We start from the raw sequence: 21291 nt of genomic DNA on the forward strand, positions 1-21291 counted from the left end.
ACTGCAGGTCTGTATCAATCAGAGGCTAATCTGTTGTTGTAAAAATGTCAAATTCTCTTAAACTTTGAAAGTTCTTTAAATACCAAATATGCACAGATCATTCCCAAATTTAATATGAAAATAGTCATCTGTGGGTTTGATTTCTCTATTTTTAAGTCTTCTTAGATTTAAAAACACTATTTCTATGCCTAATTCTAAATTTTCCTGAGTTTCACAAAGGGAACAACTATGTTATCCCAAATAACTAGGGGTACCCTTTCAGTTAAATTTTGGGATCACCTTTTCAGCATGTCAACCAGATGTTTTGTCTGAGATTTTCCAGAGCTATAGCCTCTCAGGGTGATTTTTCTCAAGATGAGGAGGGACAAGGAAAGCTCTCTTTAATAGTTGGTAAGCTTACGAATCTCTAAGTACATGGACTCCACATGAGGTGATCTCTCCATTATGTCCTTTAGGTTCAGTTTATGCAGGTCAGTATCTAAGTTTTTCTTTTCCTCATCAAAGTCCTAGCCCTCACTAAATTTGTGCATAACTTCCAACGTTGCTTCAATTTACATTTAAATTTCTCTCTTAAACTATGTAAATATAAATGTATTAGATTATGCGTATCTCTTAAAACATTGTCTGATCTGTGATCATGTCCTAAAAGTCATGCTAATATAAACTACAAAGATTTTTAAAGTGCTCCTACCAAATTCTAGCACAATTACCATAATTAATATTTGTTGCATTTAATAAATGAATGAAAAACTTAACTTTAGGTCTTTTCAAATCAAGAATATGTATTAAGTGCACTAAATCACTGAGTTACCAATTAAGTTTATGCTGTCAAAATCTGACAGTTATTCTTCTAACTGCTATCATTACCCATCACATCTTTGAATATTTTCTATTCTTGATGTGTTCCTCATAGAATTTGGTTTGTGTGAGATAAGCCAATCATGATGACAATCGCTGGATTCTCCTAATATTTGTTTTTCATGATTCTCAGCACATTTGAAAAAAATGGATATTCAGTTGACTTTTAGAAACTTAGTCCCAGCACAGTATGAAAATCCCAATTAATAACTGAAACCATTTATTTGAACTCTAATTCAGTTCTAAAGAATAATGGGATCTAAGGCCTGCATAGCCCATTTCCTGTTGGTAAACAGGAATAAGAATAGCATGGCTTATAAATTGTTTTGTTGATCCACCTGCCTATACACAGTATAGCCTGTGATCTAAACAGTTGGGAGGCCATTTGTTCAGCCAAGAATTCCTGTTTATGTTGGATAGATAGAGATTTATAGGTAGGTAGACAGAAGTGATACTAATGATATTGACACTTTCTCCTTTCTTGATATCTAGTTCTGTTCCTGTCACTAAAGCTTACTTTCTATTTCTAGTAAATTGCTAGGAGGTGGAATTGAAAGCATGGCAATCACAGAAGCTTTTGGAGGTAGGCATAACCTTAATATTTTGTTATGTGAGAAAATATGTATATATATACCCATATATCATTAAATAAACAACTAATAGTAAATTGTATCTATTTTGGAACTTATGATCAAGTGTCAATTATCATAATACAGGATCATTCTGGGCTGCAATTGAAATATATTCCAAGATTAACAGATGAGTCTTATTGACATTTTTCATCCTTTTGTCTCTGATTTCTATAGAAGAGAACAGAAATTTTTTCTCTCATACCTTCAAAAGGTGGTTGTATAATGAGACTAATCTTATTTCTATGAAATGCACATTTCAGGGACATAGAGAATAGATTTTCTTTTCCCTGATTATATCCCCTATTAAAAATAAAAGTTCATGCATAACTATATTACATACTATTCCTGACAATTCCAGTATTTGTAGTCCTCAGAGAACTAAAACTATTTTTTGTTTTGTTTTTAGTATTGATGTTTCTGTTGACTTGGAGAAATAAATCTGTGTTTATTTCTGTTGATTCTCAGTCTTAATGGCTTACCTCTTGTGTTTTTATTGGTATTTGTGAGCTTGTTTCTTGATTTTAATCTGTTGGAGTTTAATGGGCCTAAACTGGTGAGTGGGGAAGTTTTCCTCTGGAGAGAATTTGCTTTTGTTGGTAGCTAGGGGATACCTGAGGAACCCCTGGAGTCCCGCTTGAGGATCTCAGGTCAATGGGAGAACCCCAGGCTCTCCTTCCTATAGTGGAGCCTTAAATTTTCATTTATGTGACTATTCCCAGGGAAATTTTGGTTTAAATTAATTTTTATCTACAGGACAGTTCTGAAGAAAAAACTTTTAAAAAGTGTTCTTACTACTGGTGTTCATGTATGTAGAATCCATTCATAACACAGAGGTACTTTATGTGTGAGATTTGACAGTTGGAAAAAAAAACCGTACTGTGAAGTCATATTTATTCTTTATGAAAATATCTAAAAATTAACTGTATATTTTTTTCTGTGTTTCACAGAATTTCGAACTGGAAAAACCCAACTCTCTCATACCCTCTGTGGTAAGGATATGTAACAACAATTATGACAGTAATAATAATAATCATAGCTATCACTTACTAATCCACTTTGTGCCTGGTACTTTACATAATCTCATGTAATCTGAACAAACTTGCAAGGAAACTAAAATTCAGAGAGGTTATGTTTATGTAACCAGAGCTGTGTCTTTGAATATGTGATGCTTTAGGTGATGTATGTGCTGTACTCCGAACACCTGAATGAAATAAGGAGGTAAATGGGTATATGAATGTGTTAGTGGAAGGAGGCATTCATTCATGGTCTCGATTTTTCCTGTTCCATCTATTCTATATCCTATTTATAAGAATATCGCAGAATCTATCATCACCTAGAACCTCTTACTTTCCATAGTATAAGGTTAGACCTAAAAAAGACTTAAAATAAATGTTTCTAAAACAAAATAAGCAAAAATAACCTCCTTTTGCCCAAAGATATTACACTGCATTTCTTTGACCTAAATAGAAGGAGCATGGAAAAGTGGTTAATAAGCGGATTCTGGAATCAAAATATCAGCTCCAGCCTTGGCTCTACCATTTATAGCTGTGTGACCTTGGGCAAGTAGCTTCACCTTTTCAGATTTTCCCTACCAGTAAAATAGGAATGATAGTGCCAAATTTAGGGTTGTTTTGAAAAATAAATGAAACAATGCATGTACCTAATATAAAATAAGTCCTTAGTATTAACTACTACTACCTATAAACAAAATACATTAAAAACTTTGACATGCATTAATTGAAAGTTTACTTAAATGAGTTGTATAGCAAAAGTTATATTTGTGATTATTTCTTATAGGAAGAAAGTTAGTAATATTTAAATTCTACTTCTGTTCTTTAGGAGAGCTAAATTTATGACTATCTCCTATTGTGAAAGATATTGACATTCTTTGTTGAATTACTACTATGCCAACAGAATACTTATAATTTTATAACTGGCTCATAATATAAAATATATCACACTGTTTAGAAACTAAAGGAATCATTATTCTTTGTTAGATTGGCCAAAGTTGCAAACAGCGTAAATCCCATGTTAACTTATATACTCTTTTGTACAAAGTTATTCACTTCTATTAATGTTAATTATCTTTTAATTGCTTCCTAGTGACAGCTCAACTTCCAGGAGCAGGTGGCTACTCAGGAGGAAAGATTATCTTCATTGATACAGAAAATACTTTGTATCCCTTTTATTTAAACAAGTTGCTAACATAATACTGTGGTATAGTACTGTTACTATAAAAGAGAATTTGTTTGAAATACATCATTTTTGTAATAATCCTGTAAACCAGCAATAATGAGAAAAGCCAAGGGGAAACAGTTGCTAGTCAAGTCTCAGATCACTTTTTGTTTAAAAAAATTTCACTTCTCCAATTGGGTTTGGTGTAAAATTGACAAAAGAAATACTTGAGAGGAAATTATATCTTATTTGTTTTTAATCCTCTTAATTCTCGAAAGATTTTACTTAATGGTTAGAATATTTATTGATTTACTCAAAGTCATGGTCTCAAATAAAGGGAAAGGTATGAATTGAACAAAAACTCAGAAGGAAAGTTTGAGTAACAAAAAGAATTGCAGTTTAATTGAAGTGTAATTATTCCAGAATGCAAGGATGGAAAGTTTAGACATGAAGGACCTTGAAGCTGGATGATGGGTGTAAACTGTATACTTTTGCAATATTCTAGGCAGGCAATGAAACTTGATGACTGTATTTGGTAGACAAAGGAAAGAGGTTTGAGAAATCACTCTTAGGTTTCTTTGTCTAGATAGTTGGAGAATAATGATGACAGAGTTGGGAAGATCATGTTGCAGAGAAAAGGTGATGTTTCATTTTAAGATGTTGAATATGAGGTACAGGAGGACATCCACATGGCAGTTGGAAACGTTAGACTCAGCTTGAGAAAGGGGTAAGGCGAAAGTTACGGATGGAATAGCCAAGAGGGCAAGAGAACTTAGAAGAGAAGTGAGAACATAACTTTGGGGTGTACCTATGTCTAGGAAGAGGGACTAAAAAGAGGAACGCATAGAGATAGACAAAGTAGGAGGAAATCTGGTTGTGGATGCCAAGCATAAGGGAAGTTTCAAGAAGAAAAGGGTAGTCAGCAATGTTCCACAGAGAGAGAGAGAGAGAAGCTGCAAACTGAGAAGAATCACTGAGGTTTGCAATTAGCAGTCCAAGAGACCATTTACAGTAAAGGAAGATGATGGAAATGTGTTGCAAATAGACAGTAAGGAATAGAAGCAGTATGTATTTAACCAATGAACAGAAGAAGAAATATGGTAGTTTGAGGAGATACCAGGTTCTGAGGACATTCTTTAACAATAGGGCTGTAACAAGGGGAGCTCAGTTGGAGTTCAGCTACTTTCAGAAACAATTGATTAAGGATGGTTCTTGGAGAAGGAGGAATTGTTTCTGCAGAATAGCTGCCACTGTTTGGGCAATTTGGATTTTATCAAGAATGGTAGAAAGAAACAGTTAGGAGCCAGATCATATGCAAGAGGGAGTAGGGAGGAACGGCTGGGAGGAGCAAGGACGTGCAAGGGCCCCAGTGGAATGTTCCCCTTCTTTCCGTGTCTCTTACATGTGTACTGCTTTCTTAGTATTTTTATTTTTATATGTTTATATTTTGTCTACATAATTATCTTTTACGCTTACCTATGGCATAGATTGTCTTATGACTCTTTATATCCTCCACAGTGCCTTGCACTGGTGATTGGTTAATATGGTAATCAATTCCATATGGTAATCAGTTGATAAATATTTGTAGATTGATTTGAACCTCCCTTTGGCATAAGCCCAACTTTTACACTCCTGGTCGCATAGTAACCCAGTTTTGTAAAAACTGATGTAACGAAAAACATTTTTATTGCCTCTTCCAATTCCTTGTCTTCTTTGACTTGTTCACAAAAAAAATCTACTGGGTATACCCAGCAGCAATAGAAGATTTTTAGTGACTGTCATTGAAGCTCTGAAGAAAACATATATAGTGCTTTAGGATATAAATGGCTGGGGAAACCTAAAGACAATTCAATTCAACATTTATTGAACTAGTAGCAAGTGTCATAAATAAGATTATAATAAATGGTCCCTGCTTTACAGTTACTTATTGTACGATCAGTATTTACAAACACTGTAAACAGTGTGCACTGAGACTGCAGACATGCACTTGATTTTGTCTCCCTGCACTTTAGAGAATACTGTAGACATATTGCTGAGATCATCAAAGACCTAAAAAAATGTTTATTACTCCTTTATAGTTTAGATGGAGTAAGTGATTATTAGCATCTTCCAGAATACCTTTGCAGGTACACTGAATTTGCCTCCTTATGAATTTACTAATTTCAGAATGCTAACAAAACTCATATAGAAGATGGTGGATTTTAAACCTTAAAATAAACCAAGGAATTCTGGATCCTTGAAGTTACTTTTTTGACCCTTTTTGTTCATGCAGTCAAATTTATCATTTGTTGGTAACACATTGTATATAGTGGTATATTAAACTATTTCATATCGAACAAGTGAGGAATATGAAGAGAGTGAATTAATTCACTTTGAAGTGACTTGAATTATAATTCAGTGATATTATCTTCCTAGAATAGATCTACTTTTATAGAACTGAGAACAAAAGAGATTCACAAATCTTAGTTTCTAGTTTCTCTCTTGTAACTGATTTGCTGCATAATCCTGAGTCATTTGCCTAATCCCCATTTGTCAGTGTCCTCATTTGTAAAAGTTATATAGGCTATAACAACTAGCTTCCAAGGTTATTGTTTAGATCAGATAACTTAGTATTTAAATTTACTGCTGTCTCATTTCTATCACTGTTATCACTACCTAAGGTATTCATTAATTGAGGCACTTATGAAAAATAAAATCTGATATAGATTTTAAGTGATTATTAGCATCCTCCAGAATACCTTTGCAGGTACATTGTTTTGCCTCTCTTTAAAATACTTACCCACAGTATTTTTTTTTGTAGTTGTTGTCTAAACCTTTTGGAACTGATTTATTGGATCCTTAATCTTGACCTACCCCAGCCGTCCAGATCGCCTTCGGGACATTGCTGATCGCTTCAATGTAGACCATGATGCAGTCTTGGACAATGTACTTTATGCACGTGCATATACTAGTAAGAGCCCTATGCAATTGGATGATTGGGCTGTGTTAAGGTTGGCAGCACTGATTATTATTTGAGTGATACAACATTTTGACACTATTCTTTTTCTCTTTTACTTTTCTCCAAATTTATTTAGTCAGTACACAAACTTTATCATCTGGCAAGTCATTAGATAGAAATGCCCTCAAATTATTTCTTATTCTTTGTCTTTGAAATGGAGAGTAACATTCTTTTGTGATAAGGTAGCATTTGGTATATATGCTAAGGTGGAATATGAAATCATATTTAATAGTCATAAATTATTTAGAAAATTCTTCAAGGACTTTCTTTCGCCTGACTCCCAGGAACTTACATGATCTTAGCCTCTGATTCTTCTAGGTTTTATAACATTTTCTCACTGCATTTCCCACCAGGTGAACATCAGATGGAGCTACTTGATTATGTAGCAGCAAAGTTCCATGAAGAAGCTGGCATCTTCAAGCTATTGGTACAGGCTTTTAAATATTGTTCACTCCTAGAGCTATTCAGCATGTTATCTTTCTTCTGTTGATTCCAATTCAAATTAACTTTTTCTTTCCATTTCCAAATGCGTATTTATTTTTACGTTAATCCTGCACAGATCATTGATTCAATAATGGCACTTTTCCGAGTGGATTTCAGTGGTCGTGGGGAGTTGGCTGAACGGCAGCAAAAATTGGCCCAGATGTTGTCACGACTCCAAAAAATCTCAGAAGGTAGATTTTTAAAATAAATGGTGCTATCAGAAAAGTTTCTGTGACTGTTTGCCGAGTAGGCTTTGCAGAGACACTCAGAATAATGGCAGGAGGCAATATATTTTTAAAAAATAAAATTACCTTTATGGGAATACAACTCTTTTTAAACCAAAAATACTGATTCTAATACAATAAGGTACCTAAATAATAATAACAATAATAACTTAAAATAATTTAATCTATGTTATCAATGAAAAAACAGGAATATAATCTTGTTTATCAAATAATTTCATGGCACAATATTTATAAACTCTGAAATCTAAGTACTGAACTTTTTATATTTACATTGTCATTCTCTTAGTTTCTTAATTTTATTTCTCGATGCAGAATATAATGTGGCTGTGTTTGTGACCAATCAAATGACTGCCGATCCAGGAGCAACTATGACGTAAGCCGCAACATTTTGCTTTTGTATTTCACAAAGTTTAATATCAAAAGGGTTAGAGTATAGAATAGGAAATAATTCTAAAATGATCAGTCTTGATTTGGGCACAAGGATATCACAAATCACTTTACTGTGCAGTGCATGTTCATAATTGCAAATATCACTTATTTGTTATCCAGAACCTATTTTTCTCTACTTTATAAAGCAAGAGTTTAACCATTTTCAGAGATACTTTGGGTTTCTTTCTGTCTAGGACTGACAGGATATTGGAGGACAGTAAGAAAAAGATCCTAGGGGAATAAAAACTTATATTCCAGATACATGAATGGTTTCTATTGTACTGATAAGCTGTTAGCCTAAACACAAAAAAGCAGGCTCTCTACAGGATATACATGACATATATTTATAAGAGGTCCTATGAGAGAAGTCTCCTATTTGAAGAAACAGAATTTCAGTCCACACTAGGCATATTCATAATTTGTTGAAGTAGTTGTGCACGTAACATACATATTGATGGCTCTGCTTGAAAGATGGCAGTGAGTAGAAAGACAAGGAGAGCTAAAGTAGAACACTGAAATGGAAAATTTGAAGAAAGATTAGTTGCCACCGTCAAAAATTTTGAACATTTTTGTATCTGAATAAGCAATCAAAATAACCCTGAATCTATGTGTCGCTTTTTTAAAGATCTTTTAAAATAATTTTTTATTTAGAATAATTTTTTAATCTTTTTTTTTGGTGGGGGTGAGGTAATTAGGTTTATTTATTTATCTATTCTTAGAGGAAGTACTGGGGATTGAATCCAGGACCTCATGCATGATAAGCATGCACTCTACCACTTGAGCTATACCCTCCTGCCTATTTAGAACAATTTTTAACCAGAGAAAAGTTGCATGACTAGCACAATGAATACACAAATATCATTTGCCTATTTTCATCAATTGTTAACATTTTGCCACGTTTTTCTCTGTGTGTGTGTGCATGTGTAAAACTCTCTATATACAAACATACACACACATGCTCAAATATATATACATACATATTTTTTGTGAACCTTTTGAGAGTTTTTTTCCCCTGAACCATTGAGAACTATTTGCAGACATTATGACACCTCACCTCTTAATACTTCAGCATATCTCTTCTAAGACAAGACCATTCTCCTATATAACCACAATATAATTAGCATAGCAGGAAATTTAACATTGGCATACTACTTGTCTAATATACAGTTATATTCAGTTGTCTCCAGTTCCAATAATATCCATTATGGTTGTTGGGTTTTTTGTTTTATTTTTGATTCAGGATCAATTGAGGACCATGCAATCTGTGTAGTTGTCGTATCTCTTTAGATTCCTTTAATCAGAACAGCTCCTCAACCTTTGTTAGACTTTTGTGACACTGACATTTTGGAAGAGCATAGACCAACGTTTTTCAGAATGTCTCTCATTTTGGTGTTGATTTTTTTCTCATTATTTAAAATGTTAAACACTTTTGACAAGAAAACTATGTAAGTGATATTATGGCCTTTTCCATATATCGTATCAAGAGGCCCACTATGGCAGTGTGTCCCATTTTTAGTGATGTTAAGTTTAATCATGTGATTAAAATGGCATTCACAAGATTTCTCTGTTGTAAAAGACCTTTTCCCCTTTGTAATTAATAAGTAATTTGTGGAGTGTTACCTTCAGACTTGTGTAAATATCGTGTTCTGCAATAAGTTTTCACCTACTGGTTTTAGCATCCATTGAAGATTCTTGCTTAAATCAGTTATTACTCTGACTGTTGCAATTCAAAGTTCTATTTCTTTAAAACTGAGTCACTACATCATTTAGCAGCAGATAAATTAGTCATTGACATATATATTAAAAGATATTTGATATGATTTCATAAATTCTGTAAATTGTACTGAAATGAATGTGTATCTCTCTTTAGGCATTTTCTAAACTAACCCTAAAAGTATTGCTTTATCTTCTGCAGTTTGACATACTTCTCACTTTTCAATACCCTTTTATGAATATTTTCTACTTAATTACAGGAGATTCCAATGTGAAAAGTATTAAGTACACGAATGGTATTAAGCATTTTAAAAAGATTGAGGAGGAGGAATTCAATCATTTATTCATTCAATATATATTTATTGAAAATCTACTATGTATTAAGATTCTGGGCATTCACTAGTGAACAAAAGAGAGTATATGCCTTGCCTCCATTAGGAAGAAAATAAATGATGTCCATTTAACTCAAAATTTTAAAGTCTTGATAGGTCATGCATTGTCTGTAGTCCTTGAATGGTTAAGGCAGTCTTCTCTGTTTTATAGGGTATCTTTCATACACAGGACATGAAGTACTTTACAAAGAGAATAATTTTAAACTGAAGAGAAATGGAAGATTTTTAAGGCTTGCTTTAAAAAGAGAAAATGACTCATTGGCTCAGAGGGAGGAAGTGGGTTGCACTCAAATAAAACAGTACAAGTTAAAGAGCAATGTTCTTTCTTCAGGTGTTGGGAGGGAACGTTGAAGAGGCCAAAACTGTCTATCCAGAGTTAGAAGGCAAAGGAAGTCTGTGGAAATTAGGTCAGATAGGGGTTCTTTTCCTTCTATTTGTTGAAAGTTTCAAAAAGAGTAAAACCATTTTGAATTTAATCCAATAAGAGAAAAATAGGTAACAGAAAGGAAATAATTAAAGAAGTCAGAGAAGGAAGGAGAGTTACAATGAAGTAAACTAAGAGCCAAAGAAGGTAACAAAGGCTAGTGCTTTTGCTGAGTGAATCTGCTTTGAAACAGCATGTCTTCCACCTATGCAAGTCATAAGGAAAAAAGTTTCACTATAATTAGTATATTCTAAAGTATATTATAACAATATAAATTAAATGCATGTGCTATAAAACACATAAATTGCCATAAGTAAATTTTTTTAGAAAAGAATAGTTTTACACTAAAGGATGTCAAATGCTGTTAGAATATTTCCCATAAAGAAAATATCTTTGTTTCTCAGTGTTAAGGAACTTCAAGCTGCAGCTCTCCTGGCACCTGTCAGAGCAGTATCACTATAATTGGTATGAGTCTTCAAGTTCACCAACAATGATTGAGGCTTATTTCCCATGCACTATACTTGATGGCACATCACATTAAAAAGGAACAAAATTATAGAGGCAAGAAGCTGCCATATGATACAGCAGAGCAGTAGCTCCTAGATGAGGCTTACAGATACAAATTTTAGAACTAGAATGATCCAGTTGATGAAGACCTGGAAATAAAGTCAAAGTTTCAGCCTGTAAAGCTTCATACCAGGGCAAATAATAAGATAACAAATTAGACCATGATGATGCCACCTACCTCATTTGTGTATTTGTTTTCTTAAAACAAGAAGTCATCTTACATTTGCAGTCTTGTAAATGTGCAGTCAGTTTATTCAAGGATGTCACTTACTGATTCTACATCATTAGTGTAAGTTAAGAGGCAATATGGTTAGAGAAAAAAACATTCCAAAGTTACTAGCATGGTGACCTTGTGCAACATTTAAATTATTTGAACTTCACTTTCCTCTCCCTCAAAATTAAGAGCATTTATGTTTATTGGTTGCTTACCATGTGCCAAGTACTTCCCTGTATCATTTTACATATTTCTCATATCACCTCAACGTAACTCAGCCTCCTTGGGTCTCCCTGTTCTATGAAGCCAGTCTCATGTTGCTGCATCTCTCCCCACCCCACCCCCAAAATTCCACCTTAAAAATTTTGAAAAATGTGTAGATTTTTCTGCATATTTTGGGAGGAAATGGGGGGTGGGGTTACTTAACAAAACTTCTTAAACATACTCCTTTTTTTATTGAAGTATAGTTGTTTTACCATGTTGTGTTGGTTTCTGATGTACAGCTTAGTGATTCAGTTATACATATGTATATATTCTTTTTCATTATAGGTTACTGCAAGATGTAAACAGTAGGGCCTTATTGTTTATCTATTTTACATATAAATATAGTAGTTTGTATCTGCTAATCCCAAATTCCTAATTTATCTCTCCCTCCCCTTCCCCTTTAGTAAAAGTAAGTTTATTTTCTATGTCTGTGAGTCTGTTTCTGTTTTGTAAATAAGTTCATTTGTATCATTTTTTTTAAAGATTCCATATATAAGTAATATCATGTGATATTTGTCTTTCTCTGTCTGACTTCCCTTAGCATGATAATCTCTAGGTCCATTCATGTTGCTGCAAATAGTATTATGTTGTTCTTTTTTAATCACTGAGTAGTATTCCATTGTACATATATATACCACAACTTCTTTATCTGTTCATCTGTTGATGAACATTTAGTTTGTTTCCATGTCTTGGCTATTGTAAATAGTGCTGCTATGAACATTAAGGTGCATGTATCTTTTCAAATTAGAGTTTTCTTCAGATATAGGCCCAGGAGTGGGATTGCTGGATCATATGGTAACTATTTTTAGTTTTTTAAGAAACCACCATACTGTTTTCCATAGTGGCTGAACAAAATTATATTCCCACCAACAGTGTAGGAGGACTCCGTTTTCTCCACACCCTCTCCAGTATTTATCATTTGTGGACTTTTTAATGATGGCCATTCTGACTGGTGTGAGGTAACTTATTATAGTTTTGATTTGCATTTCTCTGATAATTAGTGATGTTGAGCATCTTTTCATGTTACTATTGGTCATCTGTAAAACATATTCCCTTTTGTTTTTAACCATCTCTTATTTTTCACCAAAATTCTTCTCTTTTGGCAGTACTCTCTTTATCTTCCTCTAATCTCAAAGTATCCTCCTCATTCTTGGACATATTCACTCATCCTTTCTCTCAATGGACCCTTTCTCAAAAATTCCATCTTTAAGTTTATTCCTTAGCAAGTCAAAAGTATCAGGAGTACCAATTGTCCATCAAGTCTGCCCTTGCCCAGACCCCTCAGGTTTCCACTCCAACCAGTGCTTGAGGTAGACACTATTATTATCCCTAATTTATAAAGGAGGAAACAACAGCTCAGAATGCCCACTTGCTCAATCACACAGTTAAAAAGCAGGAGCCAGGACTTGAACCCAGGTATCTTTGACTTCAAGGTTGATGCTCTTTTAGTTTCACTGTGCTACTCTTCCCATCTTACTCCCAGAAGAATATCACCTACCCTACCATCACCAGAATCCTATACTTCATGACCCCTGCACCCTAATTTGAAGTTGGGAGATCAGGCTGTTCTGGGTCTCTGTCAACAATATAACATGCTGTATGTATCCTGTTCAACAAGAAGGAGATAAATGAAACAATCTTTCCTGGGCCCTCTTTATTCCTAATATCCACCCTTATCTCTTCCTCCTTCTCATCATACTCCCGCACCTACTGAGAGAAGGAAGAAAGAAGAGAAGAAAAATATAAAAGAAGGGAAAATAAGAGAATAGGCTAAAGGAGGAATGTGGGTGGTTTTCTAAAGCTGTCTTTACTTGGTCAGAAATAGAAGTAAATTAAAGCCCTCAAAAAGAATGTGGAATGCTATTACACCTTCTTCTACTTTACCTCAAGACTTGGTTGTAACTGCTAGTATACTCAAAAAAGTTCAAAGAAACTTTAAGAAAAGTTTCTTGGTTTACATGTCATTGAAAAAGTAACTGTTTTTAACTGAGTCATTAGTTAAATTATAATAATTACTATTTATTGAGAGTCTCTCTCTCTCTTTTTTTTTTAGTGGAGGTATTGGGGATTGAACCCAGGACCCTGTGTATGCTGAGCATACACTCTACCACTGAGCTATACCCACCTTCCTATTGAGTATCTCATACATGCCAAGATTACTGCAAGGGTAAAGCTAATGTATATAAACAACCTGGCACAGTTCCTGGCAAGTAGTAGGCTCCCAATATTAAATACATCTTGAATCTTCACAACAGCCCTAAGAAGTTTTTTTTTTTTTTGGTTCCCATTTTACAGTTAAAGAAACTGAGATTCATAAAAGTAAGTAATTAGCCCAAGGTAACATAGGTAATAAGTGTTTGAGTCTGGATTAGGAAAACAGATAGTAATACTTACAGTGACTGGGTTAATGCCTTACCTAAATTATTTTATTTTATTCTTAGTTACCCTACAAATTAGGTACAGTTATTATCCCCCATTTAAAATGAAGAAACACACCTAGAATGATTAAACAATTTTCCTGAGGTCACATGGCTGGCTGATAAGCAAAAATTTGAACCCAGATCTAACTCCAAAGCTCATACACCACATAGCACATTAAAGCTGTACATGCCTGGGGAAAGGTTAGCGTGCTGTCATTTGAGAGGCTTTGTAGTGATGTATCCATTACCTTAGTGAGTTGAACCAGAGTTCAGGACCTTCAGCCTTACATACACAGGTTTGATTTGGTCATTCTACTAAGAACAAATCCATCTCTCAGGGGCAGACATATTAATCAAACTCATGAGACTCAGTGAAAGATCAGAGGGCCAGTTTACTGATGAAGAAAAACGTAAACTACATTTGAGGTTCTTGTGACAAGTGCATTCTCTCCTTATAGGCAGACCTCAATAAGAATCTAAATTTTAATCCAAAGTTATATACTAAATATGGAATCCAAGCAAAGGAAAATAATTAGATGAATTAGAAGAGTGTCTGCCACATAGTAAGGACTCAGTAAATCTTGGTTGTTGTTGTTATTGTTAATACTCATCCACATCAGAGGGGGAAGAACCTTGAATCTCCTGAACTTATATGAATAGTTTGGTATATGTACATATGTGCATTTTTCTGGCAGAAGCGGGGAGAGTCTATATCTTTTATTATATTACCAAAGTGCTAGTGACTTATAAGAAAAGTTAAGAACTGTAAATTCTGCATAAAATTCTGCACAGAATCCTAAACACTTTGATGGAGCAAGTAAAATGTGAATTGGCTTGATACTCTCCCAGAGCTAAGGCTGTTATGCTGTGTTACCATCTATTTTAATTAAGTATAACCTCTTACATTATGAGTCACTTTTTAGGACTTTTTTCTCCCCATATTATCTTTCCTATATGATTTCTTAGCATTTTTGAAGATCCTATGATTTATTTCCCATTTAGTTCATTCAAAATCATCTCCATTTGGAAATGACATTCTTAACATTCAGGCTCTTCACCTGGAGTAACCAATGACAAGCAGTAGTACCTGATCTCCGTTTGTGCAGAGGGTACCACATTGGTAACAGCAAGCCAATAATTTGCTAAGAAAAAAACGCAGCCATGCATCTAAAAGCTCTGTATTCCTGCTCTTCTTTAGATTATCTGTAAGGGGGTGGTGGGCAGATTACTTCAGTTAGGGGGAAATCCTGTCTGCTTTCTGTTAGAATACCCTTAAAATTCCTTGAATTACAGCTTCAGTGAAGATATGTCACAAATCTGTGTCTAAAAGGATCTAGTTTTGGGGTGACCCAAATTGTCTTCTCTTCTGTATCCATTCAACAGTATTTACTGAGTGTCTTCTATATTATAGGCACTTTTCTAGGCACTGAAGTTACAAAAATGCATAAGGATTTAGAGTATAGTGGGGGAATGAGACCCATGAATTAAAAATTATAATGTAGTTACTTTAATAGGGGAATATACATAGTGATGTGAGAGCACAGGGAAGGCAGGCTCTCCTCTCCTCTGTTTTCAGGGTATCGGGCAAGGTTTTCAGGAAGCGATGACACACTTGATGGGTGAGTAGGAGCTAAATGAACAAACACAAGGGGAAAGGGTCTTTTGTGTCAGAGATAATTGTGTGTATAAAGGCACTGAGGTGTAAGAGGACTTGCTTAAATAAGAAAAAAGAAAAGAAGTTTGAGGGGGACGGAGGGAGAATGAGTACAGCTATAGATAAGTATAGCGGGCCCTTCGTATCCGCAGGTTCCACTTCCATGGGTTCAACCAACCTAGGATCAAAAATACTCAGGAAGAAAATCCAGAAATTTCCAAAAAGCAAAATTTGGATTTGCCATGCTCTACCAACAATTTACATAGTATTTAAGTTGTATTTATAACTATGAAGCATTTACATTGTATTAGGTATTATAATCTTGAGCTTTAGGCAACCTTGAAGCTGGGGAGACCCAGTCAGGACAAGGACATCAGACCTCATTGTCCTCACAGCCCTTTGACCCTCCCCCAAAGCCCCTCCATAAAATGGTTTGATTCCCTCCCCCCAGAAATAATCTAGAAATGATTTAAAGTATATGGAAGGATGTGTGTAGGTTTTATGCTACACCATTTTATATAAGGGACTTGGGCATCCATGAATTTTGGTATCCGTGGGGGTCGGGGGGGCTGGGCGGTGGGAGGGGGGTTCTGGAACTGATTCCCCTGTGGATACTGAGGGAGGACTGTATGTCAGTAGCAGAGAAAAAGAGGGGAAAGTTAAGAGAGCATCTTCCTGAGAGCCCCCTTTTCTTGATAAAGAAGCAGGCAATGTCATCCAAGGTTAGGGAACAAGACAGAAAATGGAGCTTAAGGAGACTGCTGAAGATTTAGCAAAGGGGAGGTGAAGCTAACCATACTCATGTAGAAGAATTACTAGGCAGTATTGAGAGACCATCTGTGAGAAGTGTTAACATAGCAGTTAAAACTTCTCTCTACCCATTTAACAAACTCTGATTCTCCTTTCTTGTCTCCTCCCCATAGAAATTTCTGACTGGTCTACCTTCTGTGGACGCACCTATCTTTCCATAGTCCAATATCCTCCTTGGAATTTTTGTAACTTCCATATCTTAAGTTCAAAAAATATTTTTGAGCACCCACTGTCTGGTTGCTTGCTATAGAGCTAAATACAATGTCATCTGCCCTTAGGAGCTTAGTGCTGGATAATAGGAGAGGGGTTGAGGGGGAGTATAATATACGAATAATAATAGCACTAAAGGCAAAATATGAAAAATGCATTAAGGAAGCATAAATACAATGTTTGCAAGTTCAGAGTTTACAGCCCTGTTGAGAATATCATTAGGCCCTCAAGCAGCGCATCTAAATAGATAGAATATAGAATTTTTTAAAGACCTTGAAGAACCACCCGTAATGGAGGATGACCTGGAAGGTTTAGAGTTACTCCATTAAAAAGGGTGGCATTGATCTGTAAGCATTATAGAGACAACCCATCTTTAGCTGTTTCATCCAACTGAGATGGCTTTATTGCTTTACTACCCTTTCAGCTGCCTGAGTAAAGCAACCCAGCCTTCTGACTTTTTAACTCCTGTCAGTCTCAGCTGCCGGGCTGCTTTCTTGATACTGGTTCACTCCAAAACTGTCTGTTCTTGTTCACATGTTGGACCTGCTGAATCTTAACCAATCCTATCCAACCCCAGCCAGCTGGTCCTAACCTCTGAGCCATTTAATCAAGCAGCAGTTTATATAGCAGACTCCTTTACCAGAGAGCTTCTTATCCCCACCAACCTCCAATCACTCTAACCTCATGTCAGTCAGCTACATCCTCACTACACCAAGCCTCATGCCTACAGTAGCCAGAATCCTGAGCTTCATGGAGCAAGCAGAACTTGCATTGACTTGCAACTGAATTCTCCCAGAGCTGAGGCTATTATGCTATACCAGAATTTATTTTGATCTAGTATAACCTGTTAGTTTATGTTCAGTTCTGTTTATTGATGATGTCAAAGTCTGGATTTTCTTCTGCGTCAGAGGAGATAATCCTGTGGGTCTTTTTCCTTCATTCTATTGATATGGTATGTTACATTGATGATTTTCCTATGTTGAACCATTCTTGCATTCCTAGAATAAATCCTGCTTGATTGTGGTGTACAATCCTTTTAATATGCTGCTGCATTCGGTTTGCTAGTATTTTGTGAAGGATTTTTGCACCTAGGCTTTTTTGAAGGGCTTACTATTAGGGTTATTAAGAACCTTTTGTTGGGGAGGTTATAGCTCAAGTGGTAGAGCACATATTTAGCATACAAAAGGTCCTGGGTTCAATTCCCAGTACCTCCTCTAAAAATAAAAAAATAAGTAAACCTAATTATCTCCCCCCACCAATAAAAATAAATAAGTAAAAATATATAAAAGAAATTTAAAAAATAAAAATAAAAAAAGAACCTCTCACTTCCTGCCAAGTGAATATTAGTCCCCTAGTGAGTATATCTCTCAAGAGTGTCAATATTTGTAACTACCTTGCAATTATATTTTTTGAATCCATATGATCATAGTAAGAGCTTATCTTTTCTGTATCCTATTTTAGAAGAATAAACTTTAGACATCAGTGATAAAGAGATTTCTGAGATTATTCTCACTGCAGATTCATAACCAGTACATTGAAAACTTCCCACGTACAGTTAATGAATAAGAAGGAGATTCTTAGTCTGCTCTTATTTACATCATAGTATCATGAGGGAGCTTTGGGTATTTCTTTTTCATTAGACTAGAACAGTGCTTGGCATACAATACGCCACTAATAAATTCTACTGATAAATGAATCAATAAGTAAATTCAGTCTTTGTATTTCGTAGAGAAAAATTGCTTAACCGCAAGAGTTATCCTAAGACAGAGTAATGTTTTATTTGTGTTTTTTATTTTTAAAAATTAAACAAAACATGAACTATTTATGATAGGAATCTCAAAAGCCTGAATTGGATGGCAATGAGGTACATAGCAGCTCCAAACCCTACCCCATTCCCTGGTTTATAAACAAGCCACTGCTCGTTTAGAGCACACACACCCTATCCCCTGCAGTCCTCCACAGAAAAGTTGCCCTGTAATTGCAGGTATTAGTGTGTAGAGTCCACATGATGAAACCTGAAAAGGTATTTTTTTAACTCAGTTTTCAAGCAGACCCTAAAAAACCCATCGGGGGACACATTCTGGCTCATGCTTCAACAACAAGAATAAGCTTGCGAAAGGGAAGAGGAGAACTGAGAATTGCCAAGATTTATGACAGGTAAATATTTTCTTATTCTTAATCAGATTCCTATGCATATTGGTATTAGATAGGATTGCCTCTCCTGAGAGGCTGTAATTATTCCACTGGCAGAATTTCCTTCTCAAAAAGTATTCAATTCATTGAGAATCCCTACTAAGTATTAGGTTCTAGGGATTCAGGGCTTTTTACTGACAAATAGACTTGGTCCCTGACCTTCCAAAGCTTATAGTAAAGCTAGATAATGAAATAATCAATTCCATTTGAAGTGAGGTAAGTGCAGGAAAAGTACAGGATGTGATAAGAATGTTCTTTCTTCCTGCTAGTCTTCTTTTTAGATTTCAGTTTAAACATCACTTTTTCAAGGAATCTTTCCCTGACCTTTACAGTCTAGGCTAATACTCTATATTATACCTTATATTCTTTCACAGTACCTTACTTATTTATTAATAGTTAAAAGCTTAATATGTTTTACAGAGAATTACGTATCAGCTGTTCTAGATTCTGGGGATAGAACAGTGAACAAAACAAAAAGACAAGTCCCTGCCCTCATGGAGCTTACATTCCTTTGGTAATGGTTTATGTAACATATGTCATCCCAACTAGACGGTAAATACCCTGAGGATAGGGACACTATTCTCTTGCTCATCACTATATTCTTAGTGCCTGGGATATAATCGATGCACAGTATTTGTGACTGACTGATTAGCCAATTCTGGACAACAAGGCAAAGGTGTGCAATAACTCTTTACCCTAGAGAGGGAAAAATCAGCCAGAAAGAAATCAGATGAGCTTTTAATCTGGTTTTGGATATAAATCACAGTACTGATTATGTATTGTCATTGAATAAATATTAAATAATCATTTCCCCCATGTATCTGGTTTTTATTCAAACCATTTAGCTTTTCATCATCAGTCTCTGTAGAAGACTATAATACATATGCAAATGCTATGTTTTGTGGAGCTTCTGCAATCTTTAGAAATTTGTTACAAATGTACTTTGTTGAATAAATAGCTAGCAGGATTGTTCTTTTTACTAAAATTTCTTGGTCTCTATCTTGAACAGATTGCTGTGCTTAGAACTTCTCTGAACACTTCTTACTCTGAGTTGTAATCAATTGATTACATGTACTTCCCTCACTACAGGAACTGAGTCTGGTTCACTAATGTCCCCAATACCTAGCACGGTACTTGGCATATAGTAAAAGCCCAATAACTATTTGTTGAATTAACAAATGAATGAACTTCATCTATATAGTCAATCATTTGTATATTTCATCAAGTCCTCCAAACCTGTAGGAACAAATAACTTCTGTAGTTTTTACAGTCCTAAGAGAATACTAGGGTTCTGCCTCTGAGGGTCTGCTACATGATGCCTGACAGTACACCGAAGAAGCATCCAGTTATCCCTTTTGCCTATTTCCAAGTTTGGGGTGATTTTTCATTGCATTCAGAACTTTACATATAGAAGTTGTTCAATAAATGTTTGTGAAGAATATTCTGTAGTCCACATTTAGCTGTACCAACTCACATGTCTCTGGAGACTCAGACAAATAGAAATATGATGCCTGTGACATGAATACAGTATTTATAGAAACAGAGCCTTTTATATACTTCTGTTCCCTTGTATTCTGTTAGCCCTGAGATGCCTGAAAATGAAGCCACCTTCGCAATAACTGCTGGAGGAATTGGGGATGCCAAGGAGTAGGTGTCGAATTGATGCAAATTGCTTCTTAGTGCTTGTTAGGAGCTGAAGAAATGGAAATGCAGTCTCAAATTTCAGATCTTGAAGTAAGAGTGTTGTTTTTTTTTTACATGTTATTAAAAGAAAGTTAGCAAAAGAGATTTAAATCTTACATTTATCTTAAAAGTCTCTGATTTGTAACTGCACATTGTATGTCAATTCAGGAATGCATATATATATATATGAATAAACCTTTTGAAAACTGGTTAGGGAAGGGGCACCTCACTTTAGCATTCCAAAGTGAACCAATAAGCAGATGAAAAGTCTGTGAGCTCAGAAATGTTCCATTCTCCTAAACTTACAGAATTGAATACACTTCCAAAGGAGAGAGACATTTAAGAAAAGAATGTTTACAGGACACATAAAAAAGCTTTTTTATTTATACTATCAAACTGTATATTCACATTTATAGCAACAGAAAAGAAACATTAAATTAAGCTAAATTTTAAATCATTTGACTTATTGACAAGTTGACTTTACTTTTTAAAAATGTACTTCTGATACCTACATATTTTATTGGAAAGATAAAAAGGAAGGTAATTAGGAACTTTACAATTTTGGGTGGCCAAGATAGCATGACTCTTATATCTTAAGTTTTGGATACAGAATTCAAAATATTTTTTTAATTATTAATTTAAATGTAAAATTTCTGGATGCTAATTTTAGAAATGCATAAAAGAATATTTTTTAATTGTTAAACAAAAATAAAATCTAGTTTTCAAAATATATGCATGATAAAAATATTTTAAAATTAAAACACTAATAATCTTTAAAATGGCAATCTTTATAGACCTGAAAAAGATTTAATCTCTTATGTTGCATCAACTTGGGTGAAAATTAAAGTATTGAAAGTACCATTTGTTACAAAATGTATTTGATTATCAATTAAGTCCTTTATTCACCAATTGTATATTGAATGTCAA

General features: G+C 34.8%; 1 protein-coding gene and 1 non-coding gene across 2 annotated transcripts in view; one reads left to right on the forward strand and one right to left on the reverse strand.

Annotated features, from left to right (window-relative positions):
- The window catches only part of DMC1 (DNA meiotic recombinase 1), a 30926-nt gene extending 10472 nt beyond the window's left edge, over positions 1 to 20454 (forward strand). Inside the window, exons 6-14 of the mRNA XM_010983575.3 lie at positions 1389 to 1441; positions 2438 to 2479; positions 3594 to 3666; positions 6524 to 6615; positions 7017 to 7090; positions 7223 to 7337; positions 7704 to 7764; positions 18529 to 18645; positions 20263 to 20454. Coding sequence (XP_010981877.1) covers positions 1389 to 1441; positions 2438 to 2479; positions 3594 to 3666; positions 6524 to 6615; positions 7017 to 7090; positions 7223 to 7337; positions 7704 to 7764; positions 18529 to 18645; positions 20263 to 20332 — 697 coding nt within the window. The 3' untranslated portion in view covers positions 20333 to 20454. The remainder of the gene's footprint in view (positions 1 to 1388; positions 1442 to 2437; positions 2480 to 3593; positions 3667 to 6523; positions 6616 to 7016; positions 7091 to 7222; positions 7338 to 7703; positions 7765 to 18528; positions 18646 to 20262) is intronic.
- TRNAD-AUC (transfer RNA aspartic acid (anticodon AUC)) lies at positions 8540 to 8613 on the reverse strand. Its single transcript has one exon. It is a non-coding gene; the product is annotated as a tRNA-Asp (tRNA).
- Positions 20455 to 21291: the final 837 nt, after the last annotated feature.

This window comes from Camelus dromedarius, chromosome 11 (assembly GCF_036321535.1).
Source record: "Camelus dromedarius isolate mCamDro1 chromosome 11, mCamDro1.pat, whole genome shotgun sequence".
Taxonomy (NCBI): Eukaryota; Metazoa; Chordata; class Mammalia; order Artiodactyla; family Camelidae; genus Camelus; species Camelus dromedarius.